Genomic DNA, 27,378 nt, shown 5'->3' on the forward strand with positions numbered 1-27,378 from the left:
CTCGTCAATGGCCTTGGTGACTGTTTCAAAGAAATCAACCAGGTTTAAGAGGCAGGATCTGCCCTTAAAGCCGAACTGGGTAGGATACAGTGTTTGTAGGTCCCCAGTATCTTTATTTATGAGGTCCATGATGATCCTTTCCATAGCTTTGCAGACCAAGCTAGTCAGGCTTATGGGGCGATAGTTTCCAGGATCCGTTGAGGCACCACCTTTATGGAGAGGGACCACTGTTGCTGTACGCCACTCTTTGGGCACATATCCTGTAGTAAGGCTGAGATTGAACAGTAGTTTTATGTTTGGGTTTAGCTCTTCTTTGAGTTCATGTAGGACGCAGCCTGGGACACCATCTGGTCCCATTGATGCTGTGTTTTTGTTTTGGAGAGGCGGCTCTTACCTGAGCATCTGAGATGTCAGGGGGGCAGCACTCTGCTGGGATAGATATTTGCCCTTTTGGTGGGGAGGAGGTGGAGAAGTTTGCGCTGAACCTGTCAGCTAGGATGTTGGCAATGTCTGTGGGTTCGGTGTATTTTTTGTCATTTTGGACTAATTCTGAGCATATCTGGGAATTACCACCCAGGTTCCTAACATAACTAAAGAAAGCCTTGTGATTATCCTTAGTGTCCTGTGCAATTTTCTCTCGAAGCTGGCCTTAGACAATTTTATGTGTGCCCGTAGTTTTTTGCTAATACTGATCAGTGATGCCTTCCCTTTTTGGGATTTTGCTTTATCATTTAGTAGCTTCCTCCTTCTATTGTATAGTTTGTTTATGGCTGTGGTCCACCAGACAGGACGTCTGCCTTTGGAGGATTGGGTCTTGGTTTTATTTGGGATCACATGATCCATGCATTCCTGAAGGTGTTCATAGAATGCGTTTATAAAAGGATTCTGCGGTTTGGGCCGTATTTTCCACAGGCCCGGGGGCTTTGAAGGATTCCACCTCAGTTTTGAGGAGTGTAAAATTTGCTTTAGAGAAGTTTTTCACTGTGGTTTTCTGGGCAGGGGGTGGGGTCGGGATGTGAATATCCAGTGAGATTAGTTTATGGTCTGATCTTACCAGTGAGGGATACACTTCTGGTCTGGAGCATAGAGTCCCCATGTTGGTGATTATCAGGTCCAGTATGTTTTCCCCTCTTGTGGGAGTGGTAACAAGTTGTTCCATAGCATTTGAGTTTATAAATTCTAGGAACCTTTGGGCTAGGGTGTTGGAGCTAGAGTAATGCTCCCAGTCTATGTTTGGGTAGTTGAAGTCGCCCAATATAATGGTGTTTGGAGAGACCTTCATATTTTCCAGTGTTCTCAGGAAGGCCGAGTGGGGTTCCTGGGTTTGGGAGGGTGGTCTGTAGCAAGCTATAAACTGGAAGGCAGTTTTACCCACTGATAGTTGCACATGGATAGTCTCTGATGCTTCGTGCTTTGCCACCAACCTGGAGGTGTGGGTATCTTTGAATATCGATACTCCCCCTCCTTTTGTGGTTCGGTCCAAGTTTTGGGGCCGAAAAGCATGGTATGAGGTATAACCTGGTAGTGCTGGGGTGCTCTCGGGAGCCCTGAACCAGGTTTCTGTTACTGCACAGATATCGATGTTCTCCATGCTAAGGAGAGTTTCGAGTGCGTGCATCTTGAGGTTTAGACTTCTGGCGTTGAGCAGCTTTACTCTTAGTTTCTTATCCCTTGCGATACCCATGGAGGTGGGTTTGTCTTGAGCCTTCCCTAAAAAAGGCACTATGGGGGTAGCAAGAGCCTTTGCCAATATCTGAAAGCCCAGGGGTGACAGGTGCAAGCCATCCCTAGCGAAGCATCGTGGCTTGTCGAGCATGTCATCCCAAGCTGACAGGCATTGGATCCCCTTTGAATGACACCAGTACTTAAGCCAATTGTTGAAATTGATCATCTTGTCTTCATATTGTGGCATTCTTTGTGAGGGTAAGATGCTACTCAAGGTCAGGGTCATACCGGCCTGGGCTACATGCTCAGAGAGCTCCTTTATGTCTCTTTTCATGTAGTCCAGGGAGGTACGTCTCAGGTCATTCACACCAGCATGGACAATGACTGAGTCATATTTGTACTTGCCTTGGAGTGACCTGAGTGCTTGTGTTATGTGGCGGATCCTAGCACCTGACTGGCTGCTCACCGTGACCCTCTCCTTGTTCAGCCTGGTGAGCGGGACGTCGGTGTGCCTGACTATAGTCACCTATTAAGTGTATCAGGTGTGGTGTTTAGTCTTAAGGGCTGTGACTGTTTGGCACACTGGCTTTGTGAGATGTGTTGCACGTGTTTTGTTTTGGGGTAGCGGCTGCTTGGGTGGAGGTCTCTGCTGCTTCGGCAGATCTTTATTTAGAGCCTCCGAGTATGTGTGATTATGTGTTTGGTTTGCTGTCGTGGTAGGTCTATGTGAGACTGGAATTGTAGTGAGTATGGTTTCCTTCTCCTCCTGACTGGTTATGCCAGTACTGAGTTGAGAGAGCTTAGCCTCCAGTTTGGCTATATGGTTGCATCTCTCACATGTGTTGGAATTTGTTGGGAGGAGGAGAGGGTTGTCTGTGTACATGAGGCAGTTGTAACATTGCCTCAAGATTCCCAGATTCACCAGCTGGACTGGAGAGGAGATTGACAACTGACCTTTGGACATGCTAGAATAATATTGGGAATTCCTTAATTGAAAACCAGGACCAGTGGGGAGTGAGGGTGTAGTGCTTTTAATTTTTAGTGCTGACTTGTATAATTGCTTTAGTGAGCAAGTGCCAGGTAACTTAAGTGCAATGTGTTACAGGTAACTTAAATGCAAAAACGACAAACAGTAACTTTCAAGTGAAACAAGGAAATAAGTACAGTAAGCAATGCAGATATCACTAGTGAGCCACAGAAGCGCTGAGAAGCCGCGTATTAGGTGGAATTAGCGTTCCAGGGAAATAACAAGCAAACAAACAACAAGCATATAAACAAAGCTATATTCAGCAGGCCTGGATTTAGTCTATGCTACAGCAAACAAGGTGTACCAATTTCCGTAAGATACAGTTCAAATATTCAGGCACTATAAACCTTTAACCAGAAATTCCCAGCTCAGAAGGGCAGAGTCCAGCCTCTTCTCCCACAAGAGTGCAGACCACAAACCTTCTTAATGTAAAATAACTGGCCTGAAGCCCAAGTGCCTAAACCAGAACTAATACACTTTAAGAATAACAGACACTGGGCTCTCAATCAGCATTTCCCAACTTAGAAGGATGAAAGCTACCTGTCCTGCCACCACAGTGCATGCCACAAACCTTCCTAATGTAAAACAACTCGTCTGAAGCCCAAGTGCTTAATCCAAAAGACTTAGAATGACAGCTAAACTTTAATCAAGTTACTACCAAGCAGTAATAAATACAATTGAATACTTTAGAGAATTCCTGGATTAGTGCTCAAGTTACACAAACAAAGCTAGATCCAGCAGGCCCGAATCCAGTCTATGCCACAGCAAACAAGGCGCACCAACTTCAGTAAGAAGCAGTTCAGATATGCATGCACTATAAGCCTTCAATCAGAAATTTCCAGCTCAGAAGGGCAGAGTCCAGCCTCTCCTCCCACAAGAGTGCAGACCACGAACCCTCTTAATGTAAAATAACTGGCCTGAAAGCCTAAGTGCTTAAACCAGAATTAATACACTTGTAGAATAACGGACACTGAGCCCTCAATCAGCAGTTCCCAACCTAGAAGGATGTAAGCTACCTGTTCTGCCACTACAGTGCAGACCACAAACCCTCTCTGTGCAAAACAACTGGTCCGAAGCCCAAGTGTTTAAACCAGAAGGCTTAGAATGAGTGACACCAAGCAGTAATAAATACAATTGAGTACTTGATGCAAAAGTAAAAAAAATGTAGGTAGAAACACAAGTACAGTAAAAGCAGATGAACATTTTTTTTTTTTTTTCTGAACAAGTGCTGAGATCAAAGAAACAGATTTGAGTGCTGAAACTAGAAAACTGGCTAGTTATAGGGAGAAAAAAACTAAGCTATAAGGCTTCCCTCCAACACAGAAGGGCTTTGGATACACAGTCAACAAAGAGAAATCAAGATTAATACCCTCTCGGAAGATAACTTTCCTGGGTGCCAATTTGGACACACACACCCAGATGGCCTACCTCACGCCAGAGAAGCAGGGGCAACTAATTCAATATTTCAGAACACTGGCAAATTGCACCAGGCTGACTGCAAGGAAAATCCTGCAGGCTCTGGGATTCATGGCATCTTGCATCTTACTAATCCCATGTGCAAAGCTGCATATGAGAACTACAATGGTACCTAAAAAACGTATGGTCTCAACACAGCCAGTTTGGAAACCAATAATACCACTAATTCCATGTCTGCAAAAGGAATTTCTGTGGTGGGCTCAAGCATGCCAAACAAACACAGGTCTTCCATTCAGCAAGCCTCAAGCAAATCAAGTCATCACAACAGACGCCTCGGACTATGCCTGGGGGGGCGCACATGACAGACCGGTGCATTCAGGGCAAATGGACCCAAAAAGAAAAGCACCTTCACATCAATCAAAAAGAAATTTTAACAGTGATAAATGCTATTACAGCTTTCAAGGACCTGCTACAACCAGGTCAGCTATTGATAAGAACAGACAACACCACAGTTATGTGGTACATAAACAAGCAGGGAGGAACACATTCTTATCCCCTATGCTGACTGGCCATGTCACTTTGGAACATGGCCATGGACTTACAAATGGAACTACAAGCTCAGTACTTGCCAGGCAAGGAAAACATGCTGGCAGACAACCTAAGCAGGAATATGACAGATCCACATGAATGGAAGTTGCATCCAAAAGTTTTTACAGAAATAATCCAAGAATGGGGAAGGCCAGACATCTCTTTGCCTCCCACAAAAATCATCAATTGACAAAATTCTGCTCAAGGATCTTCCATCCAAAGGCCTGGAGAGTGGATGCTCTCTTTCAGTTGGACATCAATGACAGTTTATGCCTTCCCACCTCTTCCTCTGCTGCCCAAAGTCCTATTGAAGACCAGAGCAGACAGACCAAAGATGATCCTCATTGCTCCGGACTGGCCAAGGCAACACTGGTACCCACTCCTGAGGAGCCTGACGCATTCCCCACCATGGACCCTGCCTCTAATGCCTCTTCTGACTCAGCACAGCTTCAAAACTCTTCAGTCAGCTGAAAACACTCCATCTAGCCGCAAGGAAGATTCCTTAGCATCGCAGCAGGCCCTGCTCTCCAAGGATGTGCAGGATGTCATTTTGGAGGCCAGAAGGCCATCAACTAGAAAAGCTTACTCTGCAAAATGGAAACGTTTTTGTGTTTTGGAATGAGAAAAAGGGCCAGTGCCCTGGAAAACTGAATTTACCTCAAATACTACAATATTTGGCTGAATTGCTAAGCAGTGGACTTTCGTTCTCCTCCATCAAAATCCATGCCTCAGCCATTTCTGCAGAATACAACACTGATCCACCTTTATTCTCTCACTCTCTATTAAGACAGTTCCTCAGAGGGGCTAAGAATTTAAGACCTCCAAGAAAACAACCAATACCTACTTGGGATCATAATTTCATTCTGGAAAAACTGACTTTGCCTCCTTTTGAACCAGCTGCCTCCTCAGATTTACAATATTTGTCCTGGAAAACAGCTTTCCTTCTGGATATCAATTCAGCTCGTAGAGTTTCAGAACTACAGGCTCTTATGGTTGTCCAACCTTTTATCTTCTTCCATCAGGACAGAGTTTCATTGCGTACCAACCCGTCCTTTATGCCTAAAGTGGTATCCAGGGTAGCTTTAAATCGGGCCATACATTTACCTACTTTTTATCCTAATCCTCAGAACAAAGGGGAGAGATTACTGCATTCCTTGGACATCCACAGACAACTGCGTTATTTGGACAGAACAAAACCTTTCAGAAAATCAGAACAGCTTTTTGTGGCCTATGCGGTAGGAGCTCAAGGAAAGTCAATATCCAAACAGACAATCTCAAAATGGATAGCCCACTGCATATGCTTTTGCTATTACTTTCATGACAAAACTGTACCTACAGGCATTAGAACTCATTCTACCAGGGCCACAGCCACCTCTGCAGCCTTCCTCAGAGGAGTTCCTACCAAGGATATTTTAGAAGCAACCACTTGGAGTTCTGTGCATACCTTCTCTAAGCACTACAACCTACCATTATACTCCAAATCTAGAGCAGGCTTTGTCACTGCAGTCTTGCAGGGCATTTTGGCTCCACCTAGTGCCTACCACCCCTTTCTTAGCTTTGGGATTCTACCCATCTGTTATGACTGCAGCTGTATGCACGATGAACATAGTACAGTTTTGTACCTACCATAAATGTAGATGTTAGAGTGCTAATACAGCTGCAGTCCAGGTTTCCCTTCCTCCTTCCCCTCTAGGGGTCTTTTATGGTGTATTTGCTTGCAACAGCTGGTCTTTGATTATATTGCATTGCATTATTACATAATTTTATGTATTGCCTTCTTTCTGGGGGCACCTGACATCTGGGGAAAGAAAAACTAAAGAAAATGGCGTTGGCTGGTTCTTTTATACCCCTGTCGCACTGACGTCAGGGAAGAAGCGACTACAACCGACGCCGGACCTAGACTTTGGAATTCGGCCAACCGAGGACCCGCCTGACAGCAGGAGAATCCATCTGTTATGACTGCAGCTGTATTAGCACTCCAACATCTACATTTATGGTAGGTACAAAACTGTACTTTTGTAATGGTTCTAGACATGTTCTTTAGGTGAACGGCTATATATATTTTTTTCATTCAAAACTGATGAAATAGTTGTGTTTTATTCTAGAAGGATATGCAAAAATTAAACTGACGTAAGTTTTGAATGTTCTTTCCAGATTCTTGGTCCTTCTTTTATCACTACGTTTCAGGTACTGGAAAATTACTTTATTGGTACAAAGAAATGGTGTGTTTTTTTTTTTTTTTTTTTTTTTGAAGTGCTGTTATGATGTATACTTTATGCCACGGTAACAAAAAGGAAGCTGTACATGCCTTGCGAACTGAACCTAATGATGTCATGGTGGCAGCGATGTTTTAGTGAATGAAGAAAGCAGCTCTGTGAAGCTGTTGTAATTTTAAGTAAAAATACTGAAAGAATTGGTTGTGCCTTCATTTCTTTTGTGAAGTTCCACACAACAGTAGTTTTATTTTTCCCCCTCCCCAAAGTAAACTCCATGTGATAGTTCTGTAACACATCTCCTTTGACAGTGAAGTCTTCCCATAAATTGTGGTTGCATGTGATTATTTTCTTTGAAATATTGAAATTTTCATGTTTTTACGAAAATTTCTACTCAACCTTTTTGATTGGTTTACATTAGTAAAGTATAAAATGCATTTTGATTGTATTTTCTTCTCCTCCATCATCACCCCCTACAACACAAACTTCTTACAAGCTGGATCATTGATCGTAGTTTTTCACACGCACCCAAGACTGCTGCTTCTACCCAAGAATGATTTTTTTTAACTAGGATATCTTTTGTGTGAGACTGTGATCATACAAAAGTAATCCTTAGGAATGAATTTCTCTGGTGTTTCTGTGATTGTGTGTTATACTTCCCCTTCCAAGTTGGATCACCAGCAGTTTAGCTTTGTTTGGGTGACCAGTTGTAGCAAGTTGCTTTCACCAGCAGACTGCCCCTCAGTAAGTAACCACTTTTTTTTTTTTTTTTTTACAGGAGCATCCTGTAATATTTTTTAGAATATTTGTATGTCATCCTCAGCCTTTTCCTTACTCGCACATGGATATATGCATATTTCGGTCCCAAGAAATGGCAGTTGTGTTTTACAGTCTGCATTGGTGGTGGTCAGGCATTCAGCAGCATTTTTGGCGGTTTATTATCAGTGACATTTTGTCCCACTCATGCAATGAGTTAATGTTGGCTTCCCACTGAAAATGGCTTTTGTCATCTAGTTCCTTATGTCTGGCAGTCCACCATACTTAATGGCTGTCCCACTGTAATTTGGGACAATTCTACTCGTGTAGAGCAATATGGCTTTTGATGCATTACTAGCAGCTTTATTTTCATCCTCAAGTTGTGACTTGACTGTGTAATAATTTTTGTATTGTAACAGGGCCTAAAATTCCAAGTCTTATGAGAAATTTGTTTTTCCCCTGCTTGCAGAAAGGAGTTAGAGGGATCTTCGTGTTCTTTTTGTATTATGTAAAGAAAATTGGTTTAACTGTAATGTAGTAGGTGGCCCCAAATGAATTAAAAGCGCTTTAGAAAACAAAATGTCTTGTATGCTTTGCTAAGGTGAATAACTGCATTACACAACTTATCTTTTGTGGTGTTTTATGCCTTCCATGTAACAGCTTTATGCTTCACTTGTAGTTCTGCGCTGAGGCTATGTAAGTACACACTAGACTAGAGCATTTCTGGAATACAAGACTTGTATCTGTTGGATAGTTCCGTTAAATAAATTTTTTTTTGCAGACATTTGCCCATGTCCTGCCTGATAAAAGCAGTACAGCCATTTACTTTGTCTTATGGCCTTAATTAGCTGAACTGACAGGGATCACATTTTGGTATATTTTATTGCATGAGATTGATATTCATTTTTTGTCCGTCTTTGTGCATGCAGATGTGTCTTATCAGTTGCTTTGACTTTGAGTTAACATTCCACTGACTAAATAATTCAAAGTAAACTTTCTTGTCATTCAGAAATCACACAAGTGCGGAAACTGAACGAAATTCCATGTCTCTGGACACTGTGTGCAGACAACATATAGACTATTTTCACAGACATTTACACACACAACACCTAGCTATTACATCACGGGCATGCAGGTAGGTAGACTAATACTGCACGTAATTAGACTTTTCGCAGTGAACACTTGTATGAGACTTGGTATTGCACAGGTACTTGGTTAAGACATTGAATTGATCCTTGCACAGAAAGAGACCTTAGAGTATTGCACTATGGTTACTTTATGAATATGTAACATGTATTGCACTATGGTTACTTTATGAATATGTAACATGTATTGCACTGAAAGAAGAGAGTTTACCGCATTGCTACTGCGTAGATGGCCTTTAAGTTAGTCGTAGTGAATATTGCAGTAAGTATTTAGATGAGACTGGTAACCAGGTTAATGCACAATTTGAGACCAGCTTCTACAGTTTCTGTGGACCCAGATGGCCATTATGGAGCGCAGTTGTACTAGAGTTCAGCAGCCTGATGACATTAGGGAAGAAGCTGTTCCTGAATCTTTGTTACTGACCTTTGAATGGAAAGTTGTATGTTGAATGAAGATTTCACCACCTTTAAAAATGCATTCATTTAAATATATATGTATTTTCTTTTTGTTTTCAGGAATTGATTTTAAAATAAGAACAGTAGAACTGGATGGAAAGAAAATCAAACTGCAGATATGGTGAGTCTAGAGACATTGTTAAAAATAAGCACCACACTGTGCTTGCCTGTACAAGGACTGTTCAGACCGTTAGGTGTGTTGAACTGACAAGCTGGTCATTAGTAATCATTTTTGTCACTTTTTCAAAAATTCTTCAAGAAAACATATAAACATGTAAATTGGGTACTTTCAGAAATGCTTTCCGTATCAATGTTTTGTACCTTTTCTTTTGGCATTTGTGAAATACTTGATTGTGTTGTCAAACGTGCTTATTTGATATAGTCAGCCTGAGATCATCACTTGTACCCTTTATGCCCTGCTTTAAGTATTTATTAATGCAAGGAAAACAAATGATGCAACTTTCACCTAGAGTAATGAATTTGGCTGTTAATGTAATTCTTAGTTTTTGATCAGTGCTCTTTCGCTTTCAGTAGTGAAGTACACAGTTCAGCCCCTCAGTAGACAACTAAGTTTGCATTTGCTTTTTATTGTGACATCTTTAAATCTATTGGCAAAATATAGTAGTGAATTTAATGTGGTGTTCATGGCTTATTTTCAAATGCATTTTTTCAGTTGTACTAAACCCCATTTAGTGCTCCTTTCCACTTGCTGTAGTTCTACATCACAGTATGGTCAAGACTGGAGCTTTATAGAAACCAGCAAGCATGGTATGGTGGGCAGAGGTTACAGGTTTGTCTTTTTTTTTTTTTGGCCCAGATTAACAGTTACTGATTTACACTTCTGGCAGTATTGTAGGCAAATATTAAGAATGTTAAGTGTGTCAAAGTTTATTAATGGACCTTTTAGAACAAATGTAATAACCTGATGAAGGCAATCCTAGAGTTTCAACTGTTTTGAATCCTAAAGCCTCCTGAATTAGAGGACCATGGGATATGTGGAAATGACTCCTTGGGGGTATTATGTTTCAGCTCTGTGGCTTCTGAATGCCCACACCATTTTACACGTTAAGTCTTTGTGGATATATTCAGGCCAGTAAAGCTGTACACATACTTGTTTCAGCCTTCTTACTGACCTCATCAGCATCGTATAAGCCAATTGTTTAGCTATACTTTAGAAACAGAAGGTCTTTAAATTCATCTAATGTCCGTAAATATTAAGGCACCTGCAAAATATCCCAACTGATATTCAAACCAAAAGGTAAAATGGTTGTATAGACATTCATGTCAGAGTTGCCGTGCATCTGGAACATGATCTGGAAATGTGACCCGATATAGTTATATAGCAGTTGGAACTGGGTTTATCAACAGAGGGACAGTCATTGGTGAACAAATAAATGCTGGAGTTTTGGGATTCTTCTCAGGAACAGGGATATTTACTGGAGTGTCCTGGAACGATGGATAAGCCACTCAGATTGTCTTTCTCGCAGGTATGATACTGCAGTACAGGCTCAGACACCGGGGCCAAATGTTTCTGATCCTAAATTCTGCTCCTTGCGATTCCACAAAGTAAAATCTCTGCTCTGGACATACACTCTTCACTACACCAATCTGATCAAAACCTTTGGATGTAAACCTTTGGATGTTTGCATACTCACTTTGTCCCTTTCTCGTAATGGATCAAGTGGTTTGCTGTTCTTGTAATAGGGATAACTACTTGTTTAACAGATTGACTTTCCCTGATCTGTTCTTTCCACATGGAACCAATAGTGTACTGCTAATTGGTAGTGTGATTCTGGTTTGTCTTGACGGAAGTTTCTCTGCAGGTGAACCAAGATGTTTATCACTAGAAACATTTCTGAGATTAAAGACATTCAAGAAAGCATCACTGTTTAGTTTAGACTTCTGTAGTAATTTTCACACTGAACTGCATGTTCTGCCAAACCATTTGATTGCAGGTACTCGGGGCTACTAGTGACATGTGTAAAGTCTCACTCTTCAGCAAATATTTTGAACGGTCTCTTGTAAACTATGTACCATTGTCAGAATTAACTTTTTGTGCGGGCTAACATCGACTGCAAAATGATGCTTCATCTTGGTAAGCACAGTACTGGATGCTACATTAGGAAGTAGGTCAGTCTCGAACCAATTGGAATAAGTCTGCCAACATCCAGTAATGCTGCGCATTCCATTTTGAAAATGTGTGTAGCTACTGTCGACTAAGGTAGTTCAGGAATCTTGTTTAGGTGAAGTGGTTGTTCCTGTTTGATGTAGCTTAGTACTATTACATACAGGACAAGATGAAAGCGCTCTCTGTCTCTCTCTCTCTCTCTCTCTCTCTCTCTCTCTCTCTCTCTCTCTCTCTCTCTCTCTCTCTCTCTCTCTCTCTCTCTCTCTCACATTCTCTCTCTCTCTCTCTCTCTCTCTCTCTCTCTCTCTCTCTCTCTCTCTCTCTCTCTCTCTCTCTCTCTCTCTCTCTCTCTCTCTCTCTCTCTCTCTCTCTCGCGTGCTCTCTCTCTCTCTCGCGTGCTCTCTCTCTCTCTCGCGTGCTCTCTCTCTCTCTCTCGCGTGCTCTCTCTCTCTCTCTCGTGCTCTCTCTCTCTCGCGTGCTCTCTCTCTCTCTCTCTCTCTCTCTCTCTCTCTCTCTCTCTCTCTCTCTCTCTCTCTCGCGTGCTCTCTCTCTCTCTCGTGCTCTCTCTCTCTCTCTCGTGCTCTCTCTCTCTCTCTCTCTCTCTCGTGAGGGACCTCTCTCTGCTCTCGAGCGAGAGCTCTCTCGAGCGAGCTCGAGAGAGCGAGAGAGCGAGCGCTCGAGAGAGCGAGAGCTCGAGCGCTCGAGAGAGCGAGAGAGCGAGCGCTCGAGAGCTCGAGAGAGCGAGAGCGAGAGCGAGAGCGAGCGAGAGCGAGCGCGAGAGCGAGCGAGCGCGAGAGCGAGCGAGCGCGAGAGCGAGCGCGAGAGAGCGAGAGCGCGAGAGCGCGAGAGCTCGAGAGAGCGAGAGCGAGAGCTCGAGAGAGCGAGAGCTCGAGAGAGCGAGAGCGAGAGCTCGAGAGCGAGCGCTCGAGAGCGAGAGAGCGAGCGCTCGAGAGAGCGAGCGCTCGAGAGCGAGCGCTCGAGAGAGCGAGCGCTCGAGCGCGAGAGCTCGAGAGAGCTCGAGAGAGAGCTCGAGCGCGAGAGCTCGAGAGAGCTCGAGAGCTCGAGAGCTCGAGAGAGCTCGAGAGAGCGAGAGCTCGAGAGCTCGAGAGAGCTCGAGAGCTCGAGAGCTCGAGAGCTCGAGAGCTAGCGAGAGCTCGAGAGCGAGAGCTCGAGAGAGCGCGCGTATTGCCTCCTAGAATATCCTCTACTATAACAGCACACTGATGCCCGGAAAGTTTGCTCCATTGCATGTTGAAAACGTAGTTGGCAGAAGTTATCCCAAATGACATTCTCAAAAATCTGTACCTGGCAAACTGGAGTGCTGAAAGTGGTTGGCAATGAAGATTTTTGATCGAGCAAAATTTGCCAAAACGAACACTGCATCAAAGACTGGGAAAAAAATTACATTTGGCATAAGGGCAGCAACTTCTTTGACTGTAAACATGGGATGATGAGGTCTCAGTGCTTTGTTCTAATCTCATGTCAATACATATTCTGATTTATGTTCTAAGCTTTTCATGAGGAACAACTGTGGAAGATGCCCGTTCAGTAGGTTTGTCAACTAGACTAATTGCATTTTGCTGCACCACTTGTCTAGCTCAGCTTTGAGACTTCTGCATAGCTACTGGAACTTTCCGGGCTGGCCTGACTTCTGGGTCTAACTTCATGGAGTACACATCTGGGAGTTGCCTAGTTTTGACTTCAAAAAGATCAGCATAGGTAGAAAAAATGTACTGGGCAACATTAGAACAGTGATCTTTCAAGCGAACATGATGGACTTCCTTATTAAATGAAAGTAGTCTCATTTTCAAACTGTATCTGAGGCCTAATAATGACTGTACATAAAATTGCAAGTCATAGCTGTTCCCAACAGAGTAACTTGAAGCACTACTGAGCCTTCTGTCTGACTTTCTTCTCCGCCATGAGCCTTCTGTCTGACTTTCTTCTCCGCCATGAGCAACAAGCTGTGCACACTTTGCTAAATCAAGCTTCTCACTTTGAATCTGTGTCAACTTTGACCTCTTTGGGATTTCCATTTTTCCGAACGGTACAAAATACTTCATTCTTGCTCATAAATCTACTGCATTAACTGTTTCATTAAGCACCGACATACCATCAACATAAAAAGTAAGGTCACAGCTTTCTAATCAACTTCTCTGTGAATGTTCTCTTAATAAGAATGCCCCTTGTTTGATTTACAAAATCTTTTGAAAAGATTCCACTTATTGCATTTGTGGCATTGCTGACCAAAAGCCAAGCACTTTTCTCTCTCAGGTTTGTGATTTACACCACAGTTTTGACTGACTATGAAACTAGTGAGGGTACATTTTTTGAGTTTGCTGACTCTCACTCTTGTGCTTCACTGAGACTGTGCTTACTCTGGAATTTGCTAGAAGAGTATGGGGTTTCCCAGGGAGTGTTGCAGGAACACTGCAGTTGCTGCCATGTGCTTGGACCTGTTTCTTTTAATCACATGCTGCATACTGTCAACGTTGGCACTAGAAGATACTGGAAGTATGTATTTCTCGTAATCATATTTGTGTAGTTTTTTTCTGTGAGCTCTTGTATCAAAATCTCAACCTTTGAAGTTAAATCACTGTCACGAAGCAAAAGCTTTCTCAGCACGTCTTTAATACCACACACAAGTCTGTCTCTTTATCAGCTCCTTTTAAGTCACCAAATCTGCACATTTTAGCTTTATTTCTCAAGTCACTTTTATATATGCTGCAAAAGTTCCACCAGGCTTTTGATCCCTTGTGTAAAATAAGTGCCTTTCCATTGTAATATTCGATCTAATGTTAATCTTCATTAGTTCCTTACTGATGAGTTATTGGTTTCGTTCTCTGAACAGAGTTGGCGCCGTACCAAACTTGCTTCAGCCAAAAACTCTCAAGCTAAGATTACACACAGTGCCTCTCTCCCCAATACCTCTGATCTCGTTTGCTGTGTACTTGCAAAAGATGTGTCAAGCCATTCACTCTCAGCTAAGTGTACACTTTGATTAAAACTTTATTTTTTGCTTGGCTAATTCTTCATCGTTTTGGTTTATAAACTCTTTAGATACTTGTAGATATTTCTCTTGTGCCTCCCATTTCTTCCCTTACCGTCGTTGGTACTCCCGCCTTCTACCCTCTGTGCTAATTTTTTGGGGTACCATTGTTGGTACAGTCCATTTCCCTTTCTGGTTAACCTTTGGGTTTTTGTTACTGTTGGTGCAAGAACCTTGTCTGTGTGAATTTAGCCTTTTGTTGTGATAGTGTGTTTATAGTGTGTGTTTATCTTGTTGTCTGTCTGATAAAAAAGGCACTCCAGGTTTCAAGGCCTGCTACCAGTGTGGCCATAAAATGCCTAACTCAGATTGACATGGATCGTGTGTATACTGTTGGAGTGCCCCACCTGTTGACTCAGCCTCCCTGTAAGATTTGTGCGGGCTTCAGTACCTGCACCCTTGAGGAGACATAACAAGCTGATTCTGAAAGGATTGCTTTAAAAACTCCTTTATCGGAGGCTCTTTCTGCATCGGAGGTTTCACTCCCTCCCAAAAAAGATTCCAAGAGGAGGAGCCATTCTGTCCCCTCTTCCCCAGCGATCCTGAATCTAAAAGTTCAGAGCCTAGACCTAAATTTCCTAAAGTGGCTGCAGTTCTCTCTGCACCAGGGCTCAAAACCTTTTCTTTGGTGCCAGCTGCAGAACAGAAATCGGATTTGACTGTTTTGGCACCTACCTCTTCAATGCTGACCATGGAACAAATTTCAGACCTGACCACACCATTCCCTATGGTACCAACCACTACTGCACCGACCAAGACTCCTCCCTTTGGCACAGACAATAGTTTTTCCCACACTGGTCACCCCCCCCCTGCACTACATTTTCTCCAGGTCCATTGACCGCAGTGTCAAAGGGAGAACCTATGCCTTGGATCAGGTACTCCCCATCGACAGATACCTTTTTCAGGGCAACAATAATAGTCCCTTTTCCAGGAACATCCAGACTCCCTGTCTGGGATATCCACCAGATCCTCCAGGAGCCCATCAGAGTTGGACAGTCAGACGTGTGTATCAGCTATTTGTGACTAGGGGTTTACCTTCACGTCCTAAACCCTGTAGCCCACCTAGAACAGAGGAGTTCTCTCCACACTCCCATCATACACTCCTCCTTTGGTCTCCATGGTTCGGAAGCTCCCAGTTCTAACATCTTTCCTGGTTCCAGCTGCTTCAGTCCCACCAGCACCCTTGTCGGTAGCACTGGAGCTCACCCTTTTTGGACTTTGGCACCTTTGGAGCTGAGCCATCCTCAGGATCGTGATTGACGCCAGCACAGAGGGTCCTAGCCTGGCACCAATTTTTTTTCCTATGGTGCTGTGTTCTATGGCCCTGATGACCATGATGGCACAGTTACTCTGAGGTTTTTCTCCTGGTGGCAGGCTTGCTGGAGCAGGATGTGACCCTGGTTCCGAGGCTGTCATTCTCTGTTCAGGCTCCCATCCCTCTTCAGTTGTAGCTGCTTCCAGGTGATGGAAAGGGCATTGGCCTCTGCAGGTTCACAGCTGGTCCCTCCAACGTGGGTGCAACATGTTTATATCCCCACTAGACCTCAGTGGAGTCTGCCACTTCTGGAAACCGGGTACGAGAGCTGCAAGAAACCTTCATGCAGGGTGACCCCCTCTTCCGGGTCCGCTTCGGAAGCCCCAGTCAGAGGTTCCGCGGAAAAGACCATGCAAGAGGAAGCACACACTCTCCTGAAGAGTGTCTCACGGAAGACACTGACTATGAAGGGGAAGGGTCCCCACAATCTCCCTCCTGATTGTCTCCTTTGGAGACATCCTGGAAATACTGAAACAGCGAGGAGATTGGAAGCCCACTAACCCATCCTCGAAGGAGTCTGTGTTCTTGCAGGCTTTCCGTGCCCAGCCCTCTACTTCCTGGGTGACCCCACCTGCTGATGACCCTGTCCAGCTCATTGTACAGCATGCGTGGAGGAAGCCTGACTGTATTGAGCCTATTCCCTGGAGACCAGACAAAATACTATCCCCTCCTGAGAGTAATCCACATTGGTCAAAGGGTTTACCTGTAGACGCAGTGGTGGTGGCAGCAGCAACAAGTCAAGAGCTCGCCAAGGAGAGCCATGCTGTTCATCCACCCAAGGAGTCCCGGGCATTGGACAGACTGGGAAAGTGGACATTCACATCTTAGCTCTCTGCCATTCGGTCATTGAATTATTTGGCACACTTTTTACTAGGCTGCAGAGGGGCCTGACAACTGAACCTTCTGGACTGCTAGCAGGAGCAGTCTCTGAGGTCCATGATAAAGTGGTCTCGCAGCTTGCAACCTTAGAAGCTATTTCCAGTTTGTCCATGAGGTTAATCTCTCTTACGCAACCAAAGGAGCAGTGAGATCGGAGGGTGAAGGTGTTGCGACTGCATGCCTGGATGCGCCTCTGCAATTTTGTGGATCATTTCAAGTCCTGCCTAAATGCTCCAGTGGACCCTTCCTCTCTCTTCTGACCAAAAGTGAAAGACACGCTGGCCAAATATGAGCAAGACTGTATGACCCAGTCTGCTGTAGGTGTCTGTTTTTCCAATTCTCAACAATACTTTTCAAAAAATCGGCGGAGTGGAAAATTCTGGCACAAAGTTCCAGGGTCCATTCTGTGACACATGCGGCTAGTCTTCTCCCCATGGCAGAGGGTGTAACTCTTCAGGAAGATTCCCCTTTTCAGTGCAGAGGGGTTCCACGTAATCAGGGAGCCAGGAGACTGGCTAGTCAGAGTAGTTGCTTTCTGCACCAACATGCCTAGCAACAAATCACCACAGACTCTTGGGTGCAGCAGATCATTACCAGAAGTTATCACAGCCCCTTCAGTCTCTGCCCGACAACCCCAAAATATATTCCCGACGTTCCTTCCAGTCAAAGGGAATTCACAGCTCAAGAGATCCAAAAGCTGCTAAAGAAAAGTCATCCAAGCAGTCCAACCATACGAGAGAGGATCTGGATTCTATTCAAGATTCTTTTTCGTGCCAAAGAAAACTGGGGACTGGAGGCCCATTTTGGACCTCTGCATTCTCAAGTTTGTCAAGCAGACAAAATTCCGGACTGTTGCAGTTCAGGCTGTTCCTTTTTTTAAGACAATTGTATATGCTCTAGATCTTCAGGAAGCATATTGCCACATAAAAATACAGGCAATCCAGAAGATTTCTCCGCTTTCGGCTGGGGAGCCATTCATTACCAGTTTCGAGCACTGCCCTTTGGCCTCTGTACAGCCCTCATAGTGTTCACCAAATGCATGGCAGTGGTAGCAACTCGCCTAAGACTGCAAGGATTCCGGTTGTTTCCATATCTAGATGATTGGCTCTTCATCACCCCCACAGAGCGTCTTCTATTAGCAGCATGACAATATACCCTACTTCTAGCAGAGAAGTCTCAACTAGCCCCTGCCCAGTCTCTGGAATTCATAGGGGCAGTGCTAAATGCATGACCCTGCAGTGTCACTTCCCCCTCACAGGTTAGAAAGAATATTTCTTCAGGTCCAAGCAATACTTCCCAGAGACAAGGTGCCCACACAGGCAGTCCACCTCTTGGGGTCTATGGCCTTAATGATTGTTCCACTGGCAAGACTACACCTGAGGGTACCTCAGTGGCTTCTCAACTCTGTGGTCAATGCTAACCCACCTATTATCTTTCCAGATGCATAACTGATCGGTTGGTGCAGGATGGACTTTGGACGCAGCCAGACATGACCCTTTGGAGTCTCCCTTTCTTGACCTCTCAGCCCAAGGCCACAGTGACCATGGACTTCTCTCTGACTGGGTGAGGGGGCCATTTTCAGGGGCACGGTCCAAGGCGTTCGGTCACTTGGAGCCCAATCTGCATATCAATGTTGTGGAACTGAGGGCAACACTCTTAGCATTGCAAGTGATGTTCATGTTTCACTGTTGCACTCCTCATATATGGGTTATCTGGCTCCCGTAGTCCTCAGGCGGCCCAAATACCAGAGTTCTTGGCATAGGACGTCTGCTACCGCCGGTAGTAAAACTGATGTTAGTACGTCGGGTATAAAGGGAGGCAGCCGAAGTAATTTCCTCAGTCTTTCTTGCCACGGAGCCCGAAGCAGATGCAAGTTGCACTAGTGCTGGTCGGCCATTTACCTTTGTTTTGCTTTCCAACTACCAAGTTGAAGATGCCTTCAGATAAGTACCCCATTGAGGATCCTTTTGTCAAAGCAAAAAAAAAAAAAAAAATTGTCAGATAAAGTTAATAACGGTCTTGCTTGTGGAAAACAGATTCCACACTGTGATTTCCATTCCTATTGTCTAACTTGTTAGGGCCTTGAGCATGACGTCCCTAACTGCGATCTCTGCTTCCTTTAATCTGCGTACCATACGCCATAGAGCTAATATTTCTGTATAAGCATTTTGTAGTCTGGCCCAAGTTTGTTGGTATGGCATCTTCTGGTCTCCCGACTTCAGGTAGTCCTAGGAAACGCAAAGACAAGGACCGTGACAGGCCTAGGGTTAAATCTACTGATGACGCACCAGTGAAATTGGTCGTCAGCACAGCGGTAGTCAGTGCAATCCGCAGATTTTCAGCCACAAGCCTCTGCCGAGACCTTTTACGGAGTCCTCCATGCTGCAGGCTGCTATTTCGTCTTTAGACCCTCTGCCTGTTGCTGCCTCAGATGTGTCGAGCTGCTTTGCAGGCACTGGCTTCTGACTCCTCCTCCTCTTTTCAACATGAGATCAGAACCAGACAAGACTACCTTAACTCTGACTTCTACAGTTGCTAGGCTTCCCGTGTCCCTCCGGATTGCTAGTAAACCTTCCAGCCACAAACCTACTCACAAGCCGGCATCGGCCTCCCCTCCTGTACCTCAGTCCCAGTTGGTAAAAATGTCTGGTGATCTTTCCCTGATTTTAGGGGCTTTCACCCCCCCCCCCCCTTCAAAGAGGGCTGGTGAATTATCTCATGATGTTTTGTGTCTCAGATTCTGAGATTTCCAGTATTGTCAGCTGGTGAAGGAGGAAATTCTCAACTTTTTTCTGGCTTTGAGGATTCTGATGCTGAGGACTGTATCCCTTCTGCCTCCCCTCCGGAAGATTTTTCCTTTGGGGATACTTTGAATACTGTTTGGGAGCATTTTAAATGGGTATGTCAGGATTTTCCACAGTTTAAGAAAAGAATCTGGGGAATTTTTACATTTGCCACAGCATAAGTCTCTGGCTGTACCTCCAGTTTTGGAAGTTGTGGATTATGTTTTCATGGAAAATTCTTATTTCTGTTCCTCCTGCCCCCCAGAAAACCGGATAGATATTAGAGTTCCTGAATCTCATAAATTCCTTTTTAGAAACCCTACTGCTGTAATTTCTCAAGGCCCCAAGGATGTTAAGGCTACTATTGCTAGAAACCCTGTGCCTTCTGATAAGTAATCTAGGGCCTTGGACAGGTGGGGTAAATAAATCTGTACTTCTGCAGCTCTTGCCATTTAGATCCGTGAATTGTCTTTTTCACATGCTTAAGTATCAGCAGCATATGTTAGAGGCTATTAAGGCTAAACTTGGAGATATTTCTTCCATGACTTAAAACAAAGATTTACCAGACTTACTGAATTCTGCCACTAGTTAATAAGCATTCACTTCATTGTGGTTTTTTTTTTGGAGGCTTTCTGCAGAGCAGCAGCTCACTGGCTCCATAATTAGAAGGCATGCTTGGCTCTGGGAACAGCCTTTTTCTGAACCAGTTAAGCCTAAATTGCTGGATATTCCTTTGCACAAGGACAATCTTTTTGGTAATGCTGAAGAGGTTCTGAAAAAGTTGGAGGATAAGGCAAAATCTATGCAAGCTGTAAAATATTTCCTTTTAGGTTCAGCCTTCTCGGTTTAGTAGGCATTAATCCTTCCAAGAATTGGCCTTTTCCCTGATCCTGGCAAGTAGGGTCGCTCTAGGCCTAGGTTTCGGGTCTTCCAGAGGGCAGGCTTCTGCCCCTCAAAGGGCTAAACAATGGCATTTTTCTGCTAAATTAGGGAGTTCTAAGCCAGCTTCCCAAAGCAAGCAATCTCATTGACTCCGGCCTTCTTCTTGTGCCTACCTCTGCGGACCCTGGGTTTCCTTTGGGGGAAAGTTAGCTAGGTTCACAGAGGTATGGTCTACCATCACAGATGACATATGGGTGCTCAGTATAGTAAACCAAGGTTGAAAGTTTTACTTTCACACCTTCCCTGTTGGGTACCCAGACATAGCCAAAACTCTCAAGGTAGAGGTAGAAACTCTTCTCTACTGACTATGCAGGCCATAGAGCCAGTTCCTGAAAATCAGGCAGGCTTAGGCTTTTATTAAAGGCTTTTTTTGGTACCGAAGAAAGGAGGCATCTGGCGCCCTATTCTGGATCTGTCCATTCTGAACACTTTTTTTTTTTTTTCTGGTGATTCCCAAATTCAAGATGCTCACCTTTCAACAATTACCAATGCTGGGCAAGAATTCATGGCTGGTAACTTTTTGGATCTTGGTTATCGTTATCTACACATCCCAGTAAGGGAAAGTTGCAAGCAATTACTCTTTGCTTCAGGGCTGGGGAGCGACACTTTCAATTCTCTGCATTGCCCTTTGGCTTATCTACTGCTCCAGAGTTTTTACTAAGTGCCTGGCTCCAGCCATTGCTTTTTGCAGGCAGAGAAACATTCAGATTTATCCTTGGACCACTGTGTCATTTAAGCAAACTCACCAGAAAAACTAGAAAAGGATTTGGATTTCGTGAAGAACATTCTCACCTCTTTGGGTTACACGTTCTCAACGAAAAGAAGTCAGTTGGTTCCTTCAAGGGAGATTGTTTTCCTGGGAGCGACTCTGAATACTGCCAACCAGATGGTATTCCTTCCTTAACAGAAGCAAGAAGATCTTTCCGTTTGCTTCATGAACTTGGCAAGCATGACCCAGCTCTCTGCAAGGCAATTCCTGCAAGCACTGGAGTTCATGGCTTCATGTATTGTGGTGATCCCATATGCAAGGCTGCATATGAGAACTTCAGTGGTACCTCAAGAATCTTTGGTGTCAACACACAGGACTTGATTCTTCCCCTGATTCCCTGTCTACAAATGGAGTTCCTTTGGTGGGCGACAGCCTGTTCTCAGAACAAGGGTTTGCCTTTCCGCCTGCCCGCCAGACTCTCACTACAGATGCCTCAGATGTTGCATGGGGGGGGTCATCTGGAGGGCAGGGGCATACAGGACTTTGGAGCACCCAGCAGATTCATCTGCACATAAACTTTAAAAGAATTGATGGCAGTGCAGCAGGCCTTGCTGGCTTTGAATGACCTACTCTACCCTGGGACTCTGCTAATCAGGACAGACAATACCACAGTCATGTGGTAAATCAACAAGCAAGGGGGGACACGCTCTTACTCCTTGTGCAGACAAAGCATGAGACTATGGTCCATAGCAGCATCCATGGGCTTGCATCTAATAGTCCACTATCTTCCAGGGAGGCTAAACTCCTTGGTGGATCATTTGAGCAGACATGTTCTGGATCCTCATGAGTGGCAACTGCACAGGGACATTTTCCATCGCATCACTCATCATTGGGGAACCCCACAAGTAGATCTTTTCTCCTCTCGCACATCTCTTTCCAACCTTATGCCCCAGGGTGTTTCACAACAAAGCTTTGAGGGCGGATGCGTTGTCCTTCCCATGGACACATCTGTCAGTTTATGCATTCCCTCCTCTGCCTCTTCTTCCTGGAGTGCTGCTAAAGATAAGGGACGGAAAACCAAAGGCTATTCTGATAGCTCCAGATTGGCCCAGGCAGCATTGGTATCACTTCCTTCGCAGCCTTTCCCAGGCTCAGCCTTGTCATCTTCCCCTGGTACCAATACTGTTTGTAAAGGGAGGGGGAAAGTTCCTTCATCCTTTTAACTGCCTGGCTAATAGTTTAAATTTTTCCCCACAGGTAGTTGAAGTTCATGAGGCCAGGAGGCCTAGCACAAAGCACAAGAAAATCCTATGCAGATAAATGAAAGAGATTTTGCTCTTGGATGCTAGCTAAAGGAGAAGACTCTTCTCATCCTTCTCTTTCACTCATTCTTGACTACCTAGCAGGATTGTTTAATGGTGGACTTCCTTTTTCTTCAATCAAAATTCATGCTTCAGCAATTTCGGCTCATTGTTCTTTTGAGCAACCCATTTTTTCTCACCCCTTGAAACCGTTCCTGAGGGGAACTAGTAATCTTAGACCTCCCAGAAGAGCTAATAATCCTGCTTGGGATCTTAATTTTGTCCTGGAAAAACTTACTATGCCTCCCTTTGAACCAGCTGCCTCTGCAGATTTGAAGTTTCTATCCTGGAAGACTGCTTTGCTTTTAGCTATTACTTCAGCTAGAAGGGTATCTGAGCTGCAAGCCTTGATGGCAGTAGAACCTTTCATTATTTTTCACTCTGATCGGGTTTCTCTGAGAACCAGTTCCTCTCATGCGCAAGGTAGTTTCCAGTTTATTCACCTGCCTACATTTTTCAACAACCCTCAAAATAAAGGGGAAAGGGTTCTGCACACTCTTGATGTGCATAGACAGCTGAGATTTTACTTGGACAGGACTAAATCCTTTCAAAAATCTGAACAGTTATTGGTTAGTTTTGCTCCTGGGGCTTGGGGTAAAGCTATTTCCAAACCATCTCCAAATGGATTGCTCATTATATTAACTTTTGTTACCTACAACATGGGAAGGTTCCCCCTCTGGGTATTGGGACCCATTCTACTAGAGCAGCCTCTACCTCTGCAGCCTTTCTAAGAGGTGTGCCTACTAAGGACATTCTAGAAGCAGCTACTTGGTCTTCTGTCCATACTTTAACAAAGCATTTCAATCTACCTTTGTTTCAACCCATATGTGAAGGCTGCAACAGTGAAACACTAAGAACGTAGTACAGTTGTGTACACTTACCGTAAATGTAGACATTAGAGTGTATTCACTGTTTCAGTCCTGGTTTCCCACCCTCCATGCCCCCTTTTTTCGTAAGGCACAAACTATGGATTTTTATTTTTTGTATGACTTGTGTCTAGGGTGCTACCATTCCTGGATTAGCCTTCTTTTGGGGGCTCCTGACAGTTAAAGGCAAGAAAAACTGAGGAAATGGCATTGGCTGCCTCCCTTTATACCAGATGTACTGACATCCATTTTACAACCGGTGGCAGCCGACGTCGTATACCAAGGACTCTGGTATTCGGGCCGACTGAGGGCTACCGGGAGACTGATAACCCATATGTGAGGACTGCAACAGTGAATAAACTAATCTACATTTATGGTAAGTGTACACAACTGTACTTTCCATCTTGCCCTTCCGTCGGACTATTGCAGTTCAGACCAACATGTCAGTAGTCTGGTACATTAGCAAATAAGGGGGAACCAGATCCTATCTGCTGTGTTGGGAAGCTATGATAATTTGGCAATGGGCGATAGCTTCCAACTGCTTTCTGATAGCACAACGCACATTCCCGGGGATTCTGATGTGATTGCAGAGAAACTGGCAGGCATATTCTCCTTCGTCACGAGTGGTCTCTCAATCCTTCAGTAACATCAAGGATATTCAGTTGTTGGGCCAGCATTGCTGTGACTTATTCACCTCTCCCGTAAATCACAAATGCAGCAGCTACTTTGCCCTAATCCCCCCCACAGGGGGAACCTCCGAGGGATGCGCTCTCACACTATTGGCCCATGGGACTGCTTTATGCCTTTCCTCCCATTCCACTGATGCCGCACTTCTTAAGCCCCTCTGTTGAGAAGCGGTGTGATCCTCTCTGCTCCTTTCTGGCCTCGTCAAGTTTGGTTTCCCTTCTTCGGTCTCATCTAGTTTGTAAGCCATGGATTCTGGATCCAACTCCAGAGTTGCTTTCACACCCCAAGGGTTACTCCATCTAAACATTCAGTCTCAAGCTCACAGCTTGGTTTCTTCACTTCCAGTAATTGCTAGGCAGAAAAATCTCTCCTCTACCATACAGGACATTCTTCTGGCTTCACACAAACAGTCCACCAGGAAACTATTATCTGTTTCTGGGCTGGCGACAACAATGTAGACCCTTGCTCAGCTTTTGTCCCAGACGTACTCTCCTATCTGTCATACCTTCTGCAATCAGGAGCAGCAGCCTCTACGATTAGATTTCACTTGACTGCTATTTCTAATTTTCATGATTTGCTTTTGGGATCCCTCATCACCTCAAACTTTTCTGAAAGGGGTTTCTTGCATCATACCTCCCATCAGAGACCCCATTGCACCTTTGGAATCTCACACTAGTATTACAGGCTCCAAGACCAACTTTTGATCCTGCCACCTTTAATTCCCATCCTGGAAAACTCTCTAGTAGCCATTACTTCAGCGAGGAGAATATCTGAACTTCAAGCAGCATGCATCAAAAGGCTTTACATGATCTTTCAGAGTATCGCTTCGCACCAATCCTTCCTTTCTACCCAAAGTAGCTTCAAAATTTACCATGAATCAGACAATTGACTTGCTAGTAGTCTTCCCTAACTTCTCAAAAGGGAATACTGCCGTCATCTAATGAATGCACATGAACAATTATGTTTTTGCTTGGACAAGACAATCATTCAGGAAGTCCGACCAACTTTTCATATCTTATGCTGGACCAAAACTAGGAATGCTAGTTTCTAAAGTTACTTTATCAAAATGGTTAAAGGAGTCTATGTTTTGTCTGTCGTCATAACAAACTTCCCTTATCAGGTAAGATCAAAGCCCATTCAACCAGATCTGTGGCAATGTTGATAGCTTTTCTCTCTAGCTTCTATGGACGACATTTGTGCAGCAGCAACTTGGGCCACTCCACATACCTTTATCACTTATTACAAATTGGACTTGGTCTCCAAGGGGAGGGCTTCCTTTGACTCAGTGGTGCTCAAGGATATTCTTCCTTGGGGCCACCCAGGATACAAAGTAGCTAGGGACTCTGTCCCATCAATAAGGAATGAATGAATGAAGATTAACAAAATTAGATAAAGAAGTTGCGTCATACCATAAACGTTCCATCTATGTTTATCTTCAGTCATTCATTACTCCCCCTCCAGTAAGCTTTGGAGGTTTTTGGATGTGGTCCATTATCCTGTTTTAGGGTGATGTTCTTTGTTTCACTGTTGCAGTCATCACATTTGGGTCATCTGCCTGCAGGTAGCCCACAGTCGGCCTGAATACCAGAGTCTTGGATTCATGCGTCGGATGCTGTCTCTTCCATGATGTCAGGTCGTCACGGGTATAAAACATGCAGCCAACGCCATTACACCAGTCTTTCTTGCCATGCGGTGCCCTAAGCAGTTCGCAAGTGCCAGTCGGCTGACTTCTGAAATTTTCATTTGAGTTTCAGAACCAAAGTCTTCAAAAATGCTAAGTACCCTGTTGGGGATCCTTTTTCTTGCTCTTAACCGATGTCTGTAAAAGTTAACAATTGTATTACGTGTGGAAAGCAAATACCTCAAAGATTTTCATTTGTACTGCATTCCTTGCTTAGGCCCAGACCACAACATCCCTCGCTGTCGGTTTTGTGCCTTGCTCAACCCCTGTACTATTCAGGCTATATTTACAGCAAATTATTTTGGTACTCTGTAGAACTATCCAGAAATGGCTTCGGTAAGCCGTCTGACTACTGATTTTATTCCAAAAAAAGTAAGGATAAAGACAGACAGACTGCATAGGTCCAAAACTGCTGAGGACGCTTCTGTTAAGCTAGTAGTCAGTGAGGTGCTTTCACAGCCCCTGATACCAGTTATCTCAGATTCGTAGGCCTCTACTGAAACCCATTCGAAGTCCAGTATCCTGTGAGCTGTTTCGACTATGGAACCTACGGATATCTGTATCTTGGATGGGCCCGGAGCCGCTGTGCAGGCACCGGCTTCTGAGGGTGTATTCAGGCCTACAGTCTTGCATTTTAAGCTGATGCCATATTCTTCATTCAGGCCTAAAACTCGACCCACAACTAGAAAACGGATGTCCAAAACACTTGCTCAGGCCCATATGCCTAATAAACAAATGCTTGTACCTTAATTAGGGGAAGCCATCCTTCCCCCTCTAAGAGACCTAGAACTGATTTTCCTGCCGATTTCTTCTGATCGGGAATCTGATATCTGTTTCTTCTGATTACCAGGATTTGCCCTTATCTACCTATGAGGATTCTGATGCAGAGGATTCCATTCCCTCTGCTTCCCCTCCAGAAGATTTTTCCTTTGGCGAAATCTTGCACTCTTTCTTGTGGAGCATTTCCACTGTGAAAGCCAGGATTACTCTGATTTCAAAAAGAGGCTTGGGGAATTCTTACTCCTCCCTTAACACAGGCCTTTAGCTGTCCCTCCTGTTCTGGACATTGTAGATGACACTTTCTTGGAATCTAGCCTTTCCCCAGACACTTTACCTCTGGCTCCCAGAAAACTTGACCGGTATTAGAGTACCTGACTCAAGTTCCTCTTCAAGAATCCTACTGCGGATCCAGAGACCATTTGCCAAGGGCCAAATGGCATTAAGGCTACCCCTTCTGATAGAGATTCTAGAGCCTTGGATAGATGGGGTAAGAAGGTATATACTTCTGCTACTTTGGCTATTAGGGCTTTAAATTGCCAGTTTCATATGTTAAAGTACCAGCAGCATATTATGGGACTACTTAAACAGAAAATGATGTTGATTCCTGACTGTGCTGAACATGAATTACGGGATTTAATGCATTCTGTTGAACAAGTTGGTAAACATACCTTGCAATGTGGTTTTGACTCTCTCTTTAGAAGCATCTTGCAGACCCAGTGACAGCAGCCCTGCACTAAGGCCTGCTTGGTTTAAGGAGCAAAACTTGACAGATCATGTTAAAGCTAAATTACTGGTTGCTGACTTAAACTAAGACCACCTGTTTGGCAACAAAGCAGAAGTCCTCAAAAAGATGGAGGAAAAAGCTAAATCTAAGCAACCATTAAAGATTTCCTGCAAGTACAGCCTTTGAGATTTAGTAGGCATTGGCCTTC

At 44.3% G+C, this 27,378-nt stretch overlaps 1 protein-coding gene across 1 annotated transcript in view; it reads left to right on the forward strand.

Annotated features, from left to right (window-relative positions):
• LOC122806756 (ras-related protein Rab-8B) overlaps positions 1–27,378 on the forward strand; it is a gene marked incomplete in the record, with an annotated part of 475,375 nt that overhangs the window by 46,490 nt on the left and 401,507 nt on the right. The window contains 1 exon segment of the mRNA XM_044077449.1: positions 9,327–9,387. Coding sequence (XP_043933384.1) covers positions 9,327–9,387 — 61 coding nt within the window.

This window comes from Protopterus annectens, chromosome 7.part0, assembly GCF_019279795.1.
Source record: "Protopterus annectens isolate FY-2018-M chromosome 7.part0, PAN1.0, whole genome shotgun sequence".
NCBI lineage: Eukaryota > Metazoa > Chordata > Ceratodontiformes > Protopteridae > Protopterus > Protopterus annectens.